General features: G+C 38.5%; 7 protein-coding genes and 1 non-coding gene across 8 annotated transcripts; 3 read left to right on the top strand and 5 right to left on the bottom strand.

Moving 5' to 3' along the window:
• Window positions 1-64: 64 nt before the first annotated feature.
• Window positions 65-2,110, top strand: SKDI05G0450 (uncharacterized protein; the record flags this gene model as incomplete). The annotated part of the gene is made up of 1 exon (XM_056227366.1): window positions 65-2,110. The coding sequence occupies one exon, from the start codon at window positions 65-67 to the stop codon at window positions 2,108-2,110; it is 2,046 nt and encodes a 681-aa protein (XP_056087195.1).
• Window positions 2,111-2,731: 621 nt separating this feature from the next.
• RIP1 (ubiquinol--cytochrome-c reductase catalytic subunit RIP1) lies at window positions 2,732-3,379 on the bottom strand (the record flags this gene model as incomplete). The annotated part of the gene is made up of 1 exon (XM_056227365.1): window positions 2,732-3,379. One exon carries the CDS (start codon window positions 3,377-3,379, stop codon window positions 2,732-2,734), a length of 648 nt encoding a protein of 215 aa, XP_056087194.1.
• Window positions 3,380-4,539: 1,160 nt separating this feature from the next.
• Window positions 4,540-8,148, top strand: SKDI05G0430 (uncharacterized protein; the record flags this gene model as incomplete). The annotated part of the gene is made up of 1 exon (XM_056227364.1): window positions 4,540-8,148. The coding sequence occupies one exon, from the start codon at window positions 4,540-4,542 to the stop codon at window positions 8,146-8,148; it is 3,609 nt and encodes a 1,202-aa protein (XP_056087193.1).
• Window positions 8,149-8,374: 226 nt separating this feature from the next.
• Window positions 8,375-8,755, bottom strand: SNU13 (RNA binding protein SNU13; the record flags this gene model as incomplete). The annotated part of the gene is made up of 1 exon (XM_056227363.1): window positions 8,375-8,755. One exon carries the CDS (start codon window positions 8,753-8,755, stop codon window positions 8,375-8,377), a length of 381 nt encoding a protein of 126 aa, XP_056087192.1.
• Window positions 8,756-9,449: 694 nt separating this feature from the next.
• Window positions 9,450-9,932, bottom strand: VMA3 (H(+)-transporting V0 sector ATPase subunit c; the record flags this gene model as incomplete). The annotated part of the gene is made up of 1 exon (XM_056227362.1): window positions 9,450-9,932. One exon carries the CDS (start codon window positions 9,930-9,932, stop codon window positions 9,450-9,452), a length of 483 nt encoding a protein of 160 aa, XP_056087191.1.
• A 387-nt stretch (window positions 9,933-10,319) lies between these two features.
• Skdi_5.trna3 lies at window positions 10,320-10,391 on the bottom strand. The gene has a single exon. It is a non-coding gene; the product is annotated as a tRNA-Met (tRNA).
• Window positions 10,392-14,306: 3,915 nt separating this feature from the next.
• On the top strand, window positions 14,307-15,245 carry BUD16 (putative pyridoxal kinase BUD16; the record flags this gene model as incomplete). Its single annotated transcript, XM_056227361.1, has 1 exon — window positions 14,307-15,245. The coding sequence occupies one exon, from the start codon at window positions 14,307-14,309 to the stop codon at window positions 15,243-15,245; it is 939 nt and encodes a 312-aa protein (XP_056087190.1).
• A 295-nt stretch (window positions 15,246-15,540) lies between these two features.
• ECM10 (Hsp70 family ATPase ECM10) lies at window positions 15,541-17,481 on the bottom strand (the record flags this gene model as incomplete). Its single annotated transcript, XM_056227360.1, has 1 exon — window positions 15,541-17,481. One exon carries the CDS (start codon window positions 17,479-17,481, stop codon window positions 15,541-15,543), a length of 1,941 nt encoding a protein of 646 aa, XP_056087189.1.
• Between the last annotated feature and the right edge of the window lie 219 nt (window positions 17,482-17,700).

Genomic DNA, 17,700 nt, shown 5'->3' with positions numbered 1-17,700 from the left:
TAAGGTAATGGCAGTCAAATGGGGAAAATCTATGAAAGAGTTATACTAGCATAATATCCATTAAATGGACAATTTTGAATTCATTCGTAAAGAATATAACATAACTGAAACGGGAGCTAAGAGTAACATAGATTCATCATCGCATTCATCGTTTGGGAAAAATATAATTCTTTGTTTTGATGGAACAAGAGAAAATTTTGGGCCTCAGCCCTTCACCAACATCTTGAAATTGTATCGCCTTCTTGAAAACAGTGATGAATCTAAACAAATTTGCTATTACCAACCTGGAATTGGTTCTGTTGGGTTTGATGCAGTTGTTGATGTAAGGAGGCGGTTAAGTATTTCACATTTACAGAACTTGTTGGACTCTATGTTTGCATTTAGTTTAGACAACCACATATGTTCTGCGTATCTCTTTTTGATGAGGTATTTCAAACCAGGGGATAGGATTTATATGTTTGGTTTTTCTAGAGGAGCCTTTATTGCAAGAGTTCTTGCGGGAATGATTGAAAGGGTCGGCCTTTTGAATAGCGGACTGGAAGAAATGGTTGAAATGGCCTGGCAAATCTATGAAAGGTGGGAATACGACTCACAGCCAAACGAATTACAGTACACAAGTACCTTAGCTGAAGAATTCAAGAGGACATTTTCCAGGGATTACGAGGTCAAGATATACTTCCAGGGCTTATTTGATTCTGTGAACTCAGTAGGGATACTAAGGGACCGATTGTTTCCCTGTACCCAGAGAAGCAATATCGTTGACCATGTTCGTCATTGTGTATCCTTGGACGAAAGGCGTGGGAAATTCAAGCAGTTATGCTTCACACCGATGCCGTATATTCCAAAATTGTTTTCCCTGACATACGGTAAATCTTTGACCGACCAGTGCTCGCAAGTATCGTCCTCTGACTCATTGATGCGTGGCCTAGGCCCAGAAAACCCTTTGATCAAATATACTTTAAAGAGTGGTGTACATTCTATTGACAAAATATCCCCAGTCATTCCGGAAAAACATGGAAAGTTGCTATCGAGTAAAAGTGAGGAAACTACAGAACTATTGCAGGACTTAAATACATTTTTAGAAAGTAATTCATGCGCAAGAGATACGGAATGTTCGACAAGAGAGATTGAGGCCATTTTCCAACTTCAATCTGTTCAAGGCAGCGGGAATTCTAGCAGGATGACTATGACGCCCGATTTGGTTGAAAAATGGTTTCCAGGTGATCATTCTGATATTGGAGGGGGTTGGGCACCTGACTGTGAGACAGAGGAGAATTTATCAAATTTACCACTGCGATGGATCTTAGCAGAGGCAATCAAGTTTGGAGTTAAATTTAAACTTGGTTCGATACACGAGTATGCTGCCAAACATACTTCGATCGGATCTCTATTTGCGGATGCTCATAATTATCTTGATTTTTGCTCGCCAAGGAAATGTTCCACATCGGGTGTGATGAACAATGATGATGCAGCCCAAAATGAGCAGACGAGCAGAAATAAGAAAATGGAAGATTCCTTAAAAAAAATCAAAGAGACCAGACTGAGCTTAAAAGATGAGGAAGAAAAAATAAAGGATGCTTTTACTCAAAAATGTGGACATGCAAATAAGTTCATGAGATTGGTATGGTGGATATTAGAAATGCTTCCCATTGGAATAAGGATGGAAAATAAGGAAGGAAAATGGCAAAATTTTCATGTACCTAATCTTGGAAGATCTCGCTATGTGCCGGAATATGTCAGTTTACATTGGTCAGTCTATTGGAGAATTAAGCTCGATCTTGGGTACAGACCAGATAATTTACCAGAATATGTCAGGCAACTGTTTCAAGATGTGGAAGGAATCGATTTAAAGACTAATAAACTTTCAGACAAATACAATGATCAGGCCCGCACTGAGGAAACTAAAACTAAAGAGGGCGTTTCTGATAATGAGGAACAGCACGTCCGGTTAGGACAAAAAGCAAGCTACTTTGCTACGTCATACAATGCGAGATTATTTGACACTAAATATTTACAACTAAAAGAAAAATTTGTGAAATGGGGTCGCAGTTCTTGGGCCGACATTCCTGATGACTTAGAAGTTTGTTTACAACAGGACAAATCCCTTTAATATAAAAAAAAAGCATTCGTGGTAGTCGAATTTAAGGAAACAAAAAATATCTGTATACATATATAAAATATTTTGATACTTTTTTAGACAATTGTATACTTTATACAACATATAAAACCTTTTAACTATGATCGTTGAGATTCAAATCCAGGCAATACTTAGAGGTAAACCCATTTGGAGAAAGATAAAGAAGGATAAGGCTGTCGGGAAGATAAATAGTTTTGTTGATTATAAATACATGCAGATAAATAAAGGAATATCAAATAATATGAGTAGAAGAAAATGGTGAGACAAAAGAGTAGTAATAAATAGGTTAAATTCTTCTTTCTTTCCCTTTCTTTCCTTATCCCTTTTGCTTTCTCAATACTGTATAAGAATATATTCTTAAGGGGAAAATCAATAGGTAATACAGTAATAGTTATTCTGGTTTCTTGTTTTGTTTTTTGATTTTTTCCACGATTGTGGTGTATTGTTTATTTTTTTTGTAGTAATTTCGAAATTAATAGATTCAATTTTTATAGTTCTCGTTCAAATCATGATGAAGAATAGTAAGTGAAAGGTCAAAATAAGGGTGAAACAAATAGACAATAAAGAAGTGATTTAGAAAGTTAAGAGACAAACTCAACCAACTATGACTTTCTCACCATCGAATTCGTAGGCGGGAATTTCCAAATTTAATGGAGCAGGACCTCTTCTGATTCTACCAGAGATATCGTAATGCGAACCATGACAAGGACAGAACCAACCACCAAAATCTCCGGCTTCACCAATTGGAACACAACCCAAATGAGTACAAATACCCAGCATGATTAACCACTGAGGATCCTTAACTCTGTCAGCGTCCGTTTGTGGGTCCTTCAAAACAGACATATCCACGCTGTTAGCTTCTTCGATCTCATGAGGAGTTCTGTGTCTAATGAACACAGGCTTACCTTGCCATTTGACGACGACGTTCTTACCTAATGGAATGGCTGCCAAGTTGACTTCAACTTTAGCCATGGCCAAAACATCGGCTGTGGCAGTCATAGAGGAAATAAAGGTTTCCACAGTTGATTTCGCACCTGCAGACGACAAAAGACCCATAGCACCGACCATGAAGTAAGCGTAAGAACGGCCTTTATCAGAATCGTTGTTCTCCTTCAAAACGTCATCAAAGTTTGGCGTTCTGTATGTGGATTTGCTAGCGACCAAAGATTGGGAAATCAGTCTTTTTGAAGTCAAAGACACTGGCTTAAAGCAAGATCTGACAGATGATCTTATTCCTAACATTATTTTGTTTTGTACTTGTTTGATATTGCTTCTTCGGTTCCCTTAAACAGATACTGGCGTAGTATAACCTTGCGTATAATGAATATCTTGATTTTGAGAAGACAATGAAGTGGAACGAAGCGGGGACTTACGAAACAGAATCAACATATCACTCGATGTTCAAGAGCCAACGATCGACCTTGTAAGACTTTTCCTCCAGTCCTTATAAGGGAGCCTCCGCGCTGCCGCACGTGACCGAAGACCGATAAATGGCGCAAAACGCTGATTGGTCCATTTCAGAGCGCCTAAGAAAATAGTTGGTTATTGAGTGGCCTGGAAGAAAACAAATAATAGAAAGTTCAGCGTGGAAGACGCAGGATACAAAAGTGGATAGAGCAAGAGAAACATATGATGGGGAAGAGTTCAACTAGAAGGCGTGATATTTTAACGCTTTTGAAGTGATCAGTTTGAGGACAGAATGAATGTATCCCACGCAGCAAAATATACTACGCGAGAATAGCCGCCCAAGGTAAGTAGTGGAGGTCCTCTTCACTTCCCGGCACCAGTGAAAGAGATTGATAGGAATAATTTGAGCTTTTTTTTAGGCAGCTGCAGTTATTGTTATATAGCTACTATGTGTTTTCGTCGGAACCTGGATGGGTCCTGCGAGAGCAATTTGTCTCTCGGTTGATGAAGGTACTTAGTAAAACACGCAATGCGAGAAATGCGAAGGATTCCCAGCATATTCAGGCCAATTTTAGGATGTTGCGAGTATTCTGGCTTACGTGCGGTTATTGTTAGCTTTGGTGATCCTGACCTATTGGTTAAGGGATAATGCATGACTTTTCAACCAGTTTCAGGAAAATGGTCAGGGAAAAAGTCGAAATGAGAGGAGAATCGGTGTGATGTTGCTCTGGTATTCACCTGATGTTCACATCGCGATTACTTTCCCCATTATTTGCGTATTCTTTCCCGAGGCCATTTATTGTTGTTTTTATTTGCTTTTCATTAGGGTTACTTTGTCATTAGACGGGTTTTGCTTGAAATGCTTAAAGCGGAAAGAAATGCATCATTCAAAAATGAAAGTCCTGGTCCTAACTTAGCGAAAGTAAAGGTACTGCGCCATTCTATTAATGTTGACGTATTGCATTTTTGCTATCCACTAGCCATTTTTATGTAAAATGCCAAGACGAGAGGAAACGGACGAAGAACGATCGAATAACGAGCTGTCGTTTTTACCGTTGTGTATAACATCTTACAGATCGAGAGATGAGGCTGGAAAATTGGTAAGCCACTTTTATCACAAAGGAGATTACTATTTATGTTTTAGCTATGGATTGTATGCGGGGTCTTCCAACGAATTGAGTGCGAAAGTTGAGTTACCTTCATATGGACCTTCCATTGTTGACTATATCATTGTACCAAAATTCAAGTCATTTTCTATGGTAGATGCAGTATCCTTCTGTCACCTGCTCACTTTCAGTGATGGTTCCATGAAAGGCTTAAAATTCAAGCATGATAAGTTTGTGACCATTTATGATTCTAGTGTGGCTCCGAATCTCGCCATCACCTCTTCACCAGCTTCTTACCGGTTGAATGCATTTTTAGATGGTATCTTATACACCTGTAACAAGAACGTGCTTTCTAATAGTGGCCTACCTACGCTAGATGCTAATATTTACTCCTTTGACTTCAAGAAGAGGTCGGTAGAACCATTTTATGCTACAAATGATGAGGAAATCATTTCATTCGATTTCATGAGCAGAGAGTGTTTGGTCGATGATATAACATACCCAGGGAAGAGGCAGGTCTACTTCATTTGTTTACTCAAAAGTGAGTATAGTGAGAATATGATTTTAGAGGAACATCATCATACTGGAAATCATGACAATTGGACGTTTGATCTTGGTGGACATCGCAGATACAATCTTTTAACGGTATCTGATGATGAGTTTTGTTATATGAAAGTACTTGGCAACGACACCGTCATAGTGTTGACCAATTCTTATACTCAAACAATGAAACTAGGGGAAAATGGCCTCAAAAAGATGGCTTTTTTTAATAATAAAGGGCTTCCGAAGGAGGAAAACCATCAATTCTTGAAAAACTCCTATAATATTATGTATGAAAAATCAGCAATTTTCCTAACAATTTTTGACGTACATGCCAATAGGTATACTGCCAAAATACATTCAAGTTTATTAAACGAAGGTCAAGTGCAGAAAGATCTCAAGTGGTCGAAAGAAAGAATATTCAAACTTTCAAGACATGATCTATGTGATGCTGTCTTGCAGCTTTCAGGAAAGAGGTATATAGCGCTCACAAGAATGAGTGGGATAAACTTTATATCAAACACCCATCGAGGTCCCAAAATAGAAAAGGTGAAGGGAGCTCCTCTTTATGCTAACAAGGTTTATCTTGCATCTCAAGTAGTTAGAAATAAGGGAACAGATATAGACTCATTGCTTTTAGGAGGAAGTTTCAATTCGAAAAGGGGATTTCTGGAAAGGAAATTTTCGGCATATGATGAAAGCCTTTTGAAGCTAACCACTTCCACTAAAGTACCACTAGATAATGTAACTGATTTTTGGGTTGCAGATTTAATGACCGATGATGGTAACAATATTTTGTATGAATCAAGGGGCTCGGTTTATAAGAACGGAATATTGTTGACAGATGAACCCTATGACTACGGCATACTTGTTACAAGGACAGGAATGGTTTTGAAAAATAATATGGATGGTTCCACTGGAGAAATGAAGCAGATTGATATGCTACAATCGGATAACAGCTTTACCAATGCGTTTTGCTATCCAATCAAAAATTCTTACGTCAGAATTTCAATACTTGACCCAGAATCTACTCATCTACGTAAAACGAAAGACATCTTCATTGAAGGCCTTGATTCTAAGGACAGTATTATAGATGGTTGCTCAAATGGTATTCAGAGATTTCTTTTTGCCGTATACTCATGTGGTAAGGTTTCGGTGTGGGATACAACTCAGAATGAGATAGCAACGTCTGGCCCAGATCTCTCCTTTATTGCCTACGATTTATTGATAAAAAACTTTTGTGCCTGTGAAAACTCTGGAAACAACTCAATCTATGTTATTGCTTCAACATACATTGGCTGTGTGAGAGTTTACAAAAAATCAGAATCAAGTTTTCTAGAAATTGCTTTAGAAATACATTCCTCATATGGCCAGAAATTAGAAATACTAGGAACACTTTCAAACTCTCCGCTAGTCTTTCTTTACAATGAAAAAGAAACAATCTTGCTAAATCTGAATAACTTGACTTATGGATTTATACAGTTAGGCTTAGTTCCAAAACGAATGAGAATACGACCTGGGAAAGAATTGTTCTCTCTTTGTGTCTTAGACAGTGAATTTCGAATGAATGTGTTTGATTTTGGTATCACGTCTGGTAGTGGAGATCTTACTCAGCAGATAGTCTCATTGAAACCGCAAGTAGGCAATCAAATACTTCACCTCTCTAGCGTTCCTGTACACCTTCACACCATACCAAATAACCTCAATCAGGCGGTAGTATGCCTAGTTGATACTAATAGTGGACAGTACGAGTTGATGCTTTTTGATTACCTTTTAATGAAGCCAATTTCCACATTTCGTTTTCCCAATACGAAGTATTTACATGCAATCGTAAAACCGTTGTGGTCAGAAGATGATTCAATTTACTCATCATTAAGATATTTTTACGGTGACAAGTTTATTGTGTGTTTAAGTAGAGGTGATAAACGTACAGAATTCTCGTTATTTGAGATCAGAGATAGCGAGATTGTCCAGTTATATGCGCATTTTCTCGAAGATCCTGTATACTCGGTTTTTATTTATTACGAAAAAAGTATGGTATTATTTTCTGGTGATAGAGGCGTGGTAGCGTACAGAGTACATCCGCTGAAAGATGGTTCCGAAATGCTCGAAGCATGCTCTTTCCCAGTACTTGAATTGGTTGATCCCATAGGACTTTCTACGTATATAGATGGCAATTACTTAGTTCACTTTGAACCCATGACAGGTTTTGTTAGGACTCACCTCCCAATCAAAGAAACAACAGAATATCCATCGGAGGATTCGGGAGGTGCTTGCATGAGTTTCTTAGATTTCGGTAGTATTACACAAGTGGCCACTAAAAGATTCTCCAGGAAGCAAATAAAGCCTGGAAATAAGTATATGAAAAATGGAAAGATCTGCTCATTAGGCCGGTTGTCAAGCCTTTCTAGTGTTGAATTGAAATATTCCAACAGATCTTATGTTGCCACTATTGGTTTTGATAATATACTTGCGATATATGAGGATTCTGATAAATCACTGGTTGAAAATGATGGGCTAACTATGCCATACCTTAAAACCCGATTGCCGGATGAGATAATCTCATTGACACCTATTCCGGACGGATTTCACAACCTTCAAATATGTTCAAGCTTGAACGAAGAAAGGCTGAAGGGGGTATTACCTCTATTTATGCTTTGCGGTACTAAGGGTCAGGTTTATATTGTATCGGAACTTGTGAATGACTTATGGATGGGGCCATTGCACTATTGCGAGACTGTTGGTATAAAAAATGGAGGAGTAGCTCCAAATTCTGAGGCAAGTATGCGCAATGCTACTAGACAATACATCGTTAACAATGAGACTGGAATAAATGAAAGCGGATTTGATGAAATGGGTAAAAGTTTGAAAAGAAGACATATTGATCATTTACCACATAGGACCATAGGTTTCTTTGATCCCGCGAAATTAAAAAGGGTGGCTGCAGATTTTCTCTAGTTCAAGAATACGCCTTGTGCTCAGATATCATATATCTATACTTTTATTTGCATACATATTTAGGAAAGGGCACACCCAACCAATATGGGCCAATGACCTCGGTGCTAAAATAAATTGTGCAATTGCAATTTAGTATTAAAACTAGCTGTACCAGTAAAAAGGGAAAACTTTTTTATAATATTTAGATAATACAAAAAATTATGTTGATAGATATAATCTAGCCTGCTTAAATCAACAAAGTTTCAATCTTGTCCTTGACGGCGTAGATTTGGGTTTTGATAGCAGAAGCATCGTTAGTGGTAATAGAAGCAGCAATAACTGGTCTAGAGACACCACAAGCTCTACCTAAAGCAACTCTAGATGGGACAAAGACGTATGGAACGTTCTTGTCTTCACATAGTAATGGCAAATGCAATAAGATTTCAATAGGTTCACAGTCAGCGGCCATGATGATGAATTCAGAGATACCACGATTCAAAGTCTTGGTAGCTTCGTTGGCACCCTTCTTCAATTGTCTCAAATTTGCAGCTTGTTGAACAACATCCAAGATTTGTTGGGTTAGTGCAGCATCAGCTAATGGGAAAGCCTTTGGGTTTGGAGAAGACATTTAAAAGTAATATGGGTGTTTATAATATCAAATCTAGTTTATTCAAGTTCCTTGCAATAATCAGTATGGTCCTGGTATAGAAAGCTCGCTCGAATGGTGATTTAAGACAAAGTCAGAAGATGTAATTCAAAACCGTAGTGTAATCGTTACTAATAACCGAAACAGCAGTTCAAAAGTGAAAAATTTTCTAACTCATCTCATTCTCGCATCGCAAAAAAAAAAAAAAAAAAATTTGAGAAAAAGAAAAGTGAAAAAGTAATGAAAAATTTTTCTACGTAATAAACGTGTTACCCGAAAACACCGATAAGAAAAAGAAACGACGCAATGGTTATACCTTAACAATAGAACTTGATAAGGGTATGTGAGCACGAAAAGTGTAAGAACAATGAGCTCACCGTGCTCACCATGTAGCTTGAAAGACGCATAGTGTTCCTTGTTGTTCCTTGATATTCAAATTTCTATTTTATACACATTAAAAATTAAGATATACATATTTAGCGTGTAATACTCTTTTGAACAATAATAATGGTACTAATAAAAGGGAAGCTTGAAATTGAGGTAGTTAGGATGTGAAGTAGAAGTAGGGACTAGAAGATAAACCTTAAGATGGAGAAGTTCTGATACTATTCAAAGTTTCTCTAAAGAAAGATTTCTTTTTAATCTCTACGTCTGCTTTAGTGATTCAGAGGCTGTCTTAACAGACAACATCTTGAGTGGCTCTGGAATTCAACAACAAAGCAACAATCAAACCGTACAGACCTAAAACTTCAGCAAAAATCAAAATCAAAATCATACCGACGAATAATCTTGGTTGTTGAGAAGAACCTCTAACACCTGCATCACCGACAATACCAATAGCGAAACCTGCAGCTAGACCACTTAAACCGACAGAAAGACCGGCACCCAATTGAATGAAACCAGTGTACAAAGCTTGCTTTTGACCCAATGAATAACAAACCAAAACGGAAACAACCAAACCGTAAATGGCAATAATACCAGCCATAATAACAGGAACAATGTTCTTGAATAACAGATCTGGTCTCAACACACAGGTTGCACAGATACCAACACCAGATTTAGCAGTACCATAGGCAGCACCTAATGAGGTGAAGATAATTGCAGAGGCACAACCAATGGCACCAAAGAAAGGGGCGTAGACAGGGCACAATTCAGTCATTATATGTATGTATTTCTTATGTTATTCTATTTGATTAGTCTTCTTGAGAAAAGCAATAAACACGATCTTCTCTTTCTTTCAAAAAGTTTTTTAGAGATAAGTTTAATCAGAAACGAGTGTGTAATTATACAACAATATCCAAGGGTCAGTCAATCACTTAACTACTTTTTCTGTTTTTTTTTTTTTTTTTAATTGCGTTTCTTTTCCGGGTAATATCCCTTTATACGATCACGTTTATCGAAGAGTAAACAAACCCGGCAAAGAATTTATCTTCATCAACAAGATGGCTACAATTGTTTCATATCAATAAGGCATATTGTTGAAGTTAACGTTTTGCAGGCTATGCCTTAAATGGTTAAATTTCGTAAAAGGGAAGAAAAAGATAATTAGCGCCGCTCGGTTTCGATCCGAGGACATCAGGGTTATGAGCCCTGCGCGCTTCCACTGCGCCACGGCGCTCAACTAATTTGATATAAGTTGAACTCTACGATCGGCTACGCGAAAAATAAGAAGAATACATATCTCTGTTATGGTATTATGTATATAGAGTGTTGGAACATGACACAAGCATTGTTGGTTGTCCAGTATTTATGGTACTTGGTGTTATCATATACGGTGTTTAAAATTCTTGTTTCAACAAACATTGCCGGGACAATTAGATTTGCCGTTGCCTACACAAGTAACTATAGGAACCGTTTTGAAGTGGCTACATTTTATGTTAGTGAATGTCTTTTGTACGTCTACATTGATTCGTATCCGTTCTAAAATGGAGAAATGGCAAGCAAGCTGTTCTGGAACAGTGAGTGTAAGGTAGAGTTAAAGATCTATCAATTGAGCACTTAACTTGGAATCACCATTACTAGGTGCTACTCTCTTTGAAGGGGGTTAGCTTGTTTCATCCATGAAATCTTCCTCCACTGTAAATTTGTAATAATTGCTCGAAGTTTCTCGCGAACGCTTTTAACTTGGTGCAGCCAATTTCTTGAGATATTTATGGTGATACGCGGTTCCAGGTCCATCATTTGGCTCTCCAAAGTATGTCTGTTATCTGTATACCCAATTACGGCAGTGATTTCCGCTATTCGTGAACGGATCGTGCTTCTCCTTCCTTTCTTTGAACGGTTTCAACCGTTCTACATCAAATATACGATGTATCTTTCTAATCGATAGGGATCTCGCTTCATACAAGTTATTGTTAATGCATCTGATGATTTTGAAGGGGCCTAGGCAAATTGGATGCGCTTTCCAGTAATTTCTATGAGTGAAGTAGACGTCTCGGTTTACCAATACGCAGTCTCCCGATTAAAATTATTTCTCTGCGACCAGGATTTGTTACTATAGCTTCCTCTAACATACTACATCAATAGTCGTTGGCTTTTTTCTCAGTTCGACCATTATTGGTGCCTCTTGTGTCAGTGGGTTGACGCAGGATTTCTTTTGCTGTGTAAGCTATGTCGCGAGTTGACCTCTGCAACGCTCTCACTCTATATACCCACGGCAGTACCCGCCTAATTCCGTTAGTTGTTTTAGTTCCTAAAGTACGTGAGTCTAGAAAATGTCCTTGATGGTTATGTATATATGTTAGAACGATTGAAATCAGGATACCTGTTCAAACACACTAGCGCAGGGTAAAAATATGTCAAAATACATACCGATTTTAACATACCCTACATTGTTCTTTGACCTGAACAGGGTTGACCCCGATATTTAGCCGTACCGTCAGGTTTAGCCTAGCTCTTGGCAACCTGTAATTTCGAATCTGAATTTGTAGTTGCACAAGTTGTTCTATTATTGGCCTGTTCTGTCTGTCTCCACGTGACACAAACATGCCTAGCACCTTGATTCCACAAGAAAAATTGACCGTCAACTGAATCTTGCCTGCACTCATATTTTTTGGCACTCTTTAGTTCAGCTTCAATGGCTTTATCAGTGGCCCATGTGTCACAATTGCTAGTAGTTGAGCAAACATCAACACAATACTCAGTCGCGCCTAACACCTTGCACTCTACACCGCGAATTTGTTTGGTTGAGTCACTCTTGATTAATCCTTTGAGGGCGGCGCTGAAGTACTAGCGGTGTCATTATATAAGGCCACTATCTGTTCTACCGCATTGCCGAGGAAATTACGACCTTTAATATGTAATCTTCTACCCGGGACGTTAAAATCGGTAAACCGTGTTACCAAATCGTTGGTGGCATCCTAGAAACCACCAACACCAACTACAGTAGTAATATTATTGGAACCGCCGGTCCCATCGTACTCCTGTCCTGCCGTTACCTCTGTCATCACATGTCTAGTGCAATTAGTGTCACTTTGTGTTGGAACAATAATCAACTATCCATCAATTACTAGTACAGCTGATTAATACATTCAATCACGTAACTAGAAGATTATCATATACGATGTTAAGAAGGTAACAAAAATTATCAGACCAGTGAAATAAGATTCAGAACAGTCATCGAATTTAGTGGAAGCTGAAGTGCAAGAATTGATAATGCAATAGGATCAATGAATAACGACGTATACAAATGAAGGAAGAAATAATAATAATATTATGTAAAAGTGTCGATTCCCTTTCGTGGATTCCTAAATCCATGAGGAGAACTTCTAGTTTATTCTATATACATAATATTATTAACCTTATTAAAAATGGAATCCCAACAAACGTCACAAGATTTTACTGGCCAGTACTTTGATCAATAATTTCTCCTGGATCTCCTGGGTATAATGATCCATTGCTTACGGCATGTGGAGAATAATCTACCCCACAGTCGTGTTGAAGCACTACCGTATCACCACCATCAGTTAGATGGGCTTTCACAGACGGGATGACACACAGTCCAAAAATTTTGGTAAAAAATTGTAAACGCATTATGTATAGGACAAAATATCAATTGCTACATGGCGAGTTCACTGCTCAATTGTTGAGGGATCTCCAGGCTTGAAGTAATTCTTGTAATTACTCCATCTATCTAATATGGTTGAAGTTTTGGTTGCTGGTATATGTGAAGTGAATCCCGAATGTGCTGACGTGTAGTCTTGTTCAGCTTCGCTTACTTTTAGCTAGGAAGTGCTGCTTAAGCCACTATCCTGTTGTAACCCTAACAGAAAAACCCTCGCCTCAGTATGCCCATGATTGACGACTTAGAGCAACTGCCAGGGAAAGTATAATGCTGCCGTTCGTTAAATTATAGCAACATAGCGGCGGTAACAAACCCTCAAGATGGCAGTGACGTACTCTATCAAGACCAACTCGCGATGCTACAAATGGTTGTTTGCAACCAACTTATATAAATGGCGACATTCATAGCGTTCAAAGTTAGGCAAAGGACATAGGAAATAGGAATAAGCGATCTATTTAGATCCTGAAAGCAAGCGTTAACTACAAATTTCTTCAAAACTTCCAGGTAGTGATCATCGGTTCAACCGCAGCGGTCGCTCAGCGTTAGCGGAATTCTATTTCAATGCGGACTATACAGAGTTCGTTAATACCAACCGCGATACAGCTTTATTGGAGAGCAATATTAGCTGGTTATTTTGAGATCGGTCAACGACAAATAACTATGATGCGACAAGGTCCAACTCTGACCACATCTCTACAGCGCAGAGGGACCGTGCTGCTGATGTTACGGGAGCTAGCATCGCTGAAGCCTGTCTCTAGGATGGGTGATGCGCCTATTGCCACGTCGATGGAACACAGAAAGTGTTCCTATCTAACTACCTCGAGTATACGTGGGAGGCATTACCTGTGGCGCTCATGAAGCCCATCAGCAGCAAAAAAATTGCCACTCTTGTGTTGGTATGGCCGTTCATTTTATGAGTCGCCGGATGCTGCCTGCCAGTCCATGTGCCTGTTGAGCGTTCAATTTGTGACAATTTTTAGGATTTCATTTCCTATTACAAACGGTGATATTGTGCAAAAGGGAATTAGCAATTTTACGCAAGTTAAATTTATTTCTTTCTTCGTCTTATGCGTTATCAATCATTGTCCTAATTCATTATCAATCCTTGCGCACCAGCTGTCATCAAATTCAATCAAAGTTTGAAGCTCAATTTATGGTACCATTTTCTTCTTTTTCGCTCAAAGTCGCATTGACTGTCTGTTTTTGACCAATGGTATACATTGTCTTAGTTATTCTTGAGTTCTTGCAACCTGTCTTGCATTAGCGACGGTAGTAAGAGAAGTTGATTTCCGCTGTTGTCCGATGACCGAAGTATTTCAAAAATAGGCAACGAATCCAATAATGGTTGCTTTGATACGGACCAGAAACCAAACTGTTAGTAATTTGAAAGGACGTAGAGGCCCCGAGTTCATTAATTAGCAAGGTTCTCTGAGTTTGGTCTTTTGTTCCTATAAGAAAAACTACGACAAAATGCCTCGTCTCTTGGCAACGCAATCTCACGTAGTGCATGGTTATGTGGGAAATAAAGCTGCCACGTTTCCCTTACAATGTCTAGGCTGGGATGTAGATTGTTGTAATAGTGTCCAGTTTTCCAACCATACCGGGTATGGTTTAGATAAAGTCTTTGGAACTATCACAAATGAAACAGATTTAAAAGAACTCTTATCAGGTCTATTCGATAATTTTCCGCAAGACTACCAAGCTTTACTTTCAGGTTACTTGCCCAATAAGAACTCGGTTCGATGTATGGGGAGATTCTGTGCCAAATTCAAAGAAAAGAATCCTGAAATAATATGGCTTATGGATCCTGTTATGGGAGACGAAGGACAATTATACGTTAGCGAAGATGTTATACCAGAATATAGAAAGCTTGCTCTGTCTCCAAAACAACTGGTTGATATAATAACCCCAAACCAATTTGAGTTGGAGATACTGTATGGAGAAGAAATCAAGACTAAAGACCATCTAAAGAAGGCGTTGGAAATCTTACATAACACTATTCCAGTAATTATCGTTACATCCTGTGACAGTAAGATGTTTGATGATCAGGATTATATATATTGCGTTGCTTCAATGAAGAACAAAACACCGATTGTTTATAGAGTGCCCTTCATTGATTCTTACTTCACTGGAGTTGGTGACTTGTTTTCGGCTTTGTTATTGGATCGAGTGTATAAAATCTTATCAAACCCAATAACGACATTGAAGTTTGAAGACCAGGTTAATAATGTGTTGAACGTTATTCAAAAAGTTTTAAATTTGACTAGAAGCTATACATCAGGAAAAATCAATGCCAAAATGGGTTCTGCTTTAGAGATGAAAGAAATGGAATTGCGAATTGTCGAGTCGAGAGATATATACGAGACGATCAACGTTAATGAAAACGATTATATCTACACCAGACTGTAACACAATTTTTTATAGAGTCACAATCTTTGAGAAGAAAAATTCATGAAAAAGGGAGGAAAAAAAGAGGTAGTATTGACATTGTAAAATAGTAAATAATTTCTGTATGTTTAAAGCATGGATTTCATTACGCGCATTTTCTTTTTGTCTAACTTGATAGATACATTTGAGGGCTGTTCTTCTGCAGCCAGAGGACTATGAAAAATACTGAGCGCATAGCATCACGAGGAAATATATGGTGAGCAATATACTTTGAAGCAAGCAACATTTGTGACACATGAAAGAAAAACAATTTCTCTCATCCTTTTAAGTCGTCACTCTCAGTATTAGATTTGGAATTACTATCATTCTTGTACAACTGTTCAAAGAGTTTCATCGATGATATTTGTAATTCGCCAATTTTAGTCTCCAAGTCTTCGGTATTAACTTCATCTCCGGCTTGAACTCTAAAAAGTAAATCCCTTAACGATGTTATTTGATCCTTTAATACTTGGGAGTCTGTCTTGTTCAATTTGCCTTCAAATTCTTTCATGGAATTCTCGGTATCATTTGCTAACTGGTCAGCCTTATTAGCGATTTCAATAGCCTTCCGTCTAGCTTCATCCTGGCCCTTATATTTCTCGGCTTCATTGACCATTTGTTCAATTTCCATTTCAGACAGTCCTGACGCTTCCGCAACGGTAATGGAAGAGTCTTTGTTACTGGCAAGATCTTTTGCTGAAACGTTGATTATGCCGTTGGCATCAATATCAAAAGTAACTTCAATTTGAGGAATACCTTTTGGTGCTGGCGGAATTCCCGCAAGAGAGAAATTACCAATTAGTTTATTATTTTTGACCAACTCTCTCTCACCCTGGAAGACTCTTACTTCCACTGATGTCTGACCTGCTGCGGCGGTTGAAAAAATTTGAGATTTCTTTGTGGGAATTGTGGAATTTCTTGAAATTAGTCTTGTGAAAACACCTCCTAGAGTTTCGATACCTAACGATAGGGGAGTAACATCCAACAATAAAACATCAGTGACCTCACCAGATAATACCGCACCTTGTATAGCGGCGCCTAGAGCGACAGCTTCATCAGGATTAATAGCTTTGGAAGCGTCCTTGCCAAATAGTTTCTTTGCAGTATCCACAACTTTAGGCATTCTTGACATACCTCCAACTAATAGAATATCCGATAAATCAGATGAGGTGAGTTTTGCGTCCCTCAGGGCTTTTTTAACAGGGTCGATCATTCTGTCGATCAATGGAGCGGTTAAATTCTCAAGTTGAGCTCTAGAAAAAGTCATATCAATATGCTTTGGACCTGTGGCATCAGCAGTAATGAATGGCAAATTAATTTTGGTCGAAATAGTGGAGGATAATTCGATCTTGGCCTTTTCAGCGGCTTCTCTTATTCTTTGAACGGCCATACGGTCATTTTCTAAATCAATACCGGTTTCAGCCTTAAAACGAGAAATAATCTCCTTTAACAAGTAAATATCAAAATCTTCACCACCTAAGTGAGTGTCGCCGTTAGTAGACTTGACTTCAAAGACACCATTATCGATATCCAAAATGGAGATGTCAAAAGTACCTCCGCCTAAGTCAAAAACCGCAACGACTTTTGACTCTGATTTATCCAAACCGTAAGCTAAGGCAGCAGCTGTTGGTTCATTAACAACACGTAACACATTAAGCCCAACAATTTGTCCTGCATTCTTGGTTGCCTGCCTCTGAGCATCATTAAAGTAAGCAGGAACAGTGACAACAGCTTTTTTGACGCTCTTACCCAAGTAAGCCTCAGCCGTTTCCTTCATTTTGTTTAAAACAAATCCACCTATTTGAGCAGGGGAATATGTTTGGCCTCTGGCCTCTAACCAGGCATCCCCATTAGAGTGCTTGACAATTTTGAAAGGAACTTGATTGATGTCTTTCTGTACTTCAGTGTCTTCGAAACGGCGACCGATTAAACGCTTGGTACCAAATAAAGTGTTTTCTGGGTTTATAACAGATTGACGTTTGGCAGGAGTACCAACTAAGCGTTCGCCATCTTTAGTAAATGCCACCACAGATGGGGTGGTTCTAGAACCTTCGGCGTTTTCAATAATCCTAGGAACTTTACCTTCCATGATGGCTACCGCAGAATTGGTGGTACCTAAATCAATTCCGACGACTGCACCATGAATTTTAGTTGACTGTGAACGAGTTGCAGTGAGAAGTGGATTACGTGCCCGGAAGGCTTTCCTGGCTAGTGACATATTGGCTAAATTTGAATATATCTAATCGCACTAACCAAAATATTTGCAGAAGAAATTCAATGAGTATCCGCGGATTGTGCAGTCATTAATTACCAGGAAATTGCTTCATAAGTCTCAGCTTAAATAATCATTCCATGAGGTTATCAGATTTTGTTCTTTTTTGACATCCCACATCTGACCCTTTAAAGGGTACTGTCCAGCGCTAGCTATGCATTTTCC

The sequence above is a fragment of the Saccharomyces kudriavzevii genome, assembly GCF_947243775.1.
Source record: "Saccharomyces kudriavzevii IFO 1802 strain IFO1802 genome assembly, chromosome: 5".
NCBI classification, from domain to species: Eukaryota; Fungi; Ascomycota; class Saccharomycetes; order Saccharomycetales; family Saccharomycetaceae; genus Saccharomyces; species Saccharomyces kudriavzevii.
This window is presented reverse-complemented; position numbering and strand designations above follow the sequence as displayed.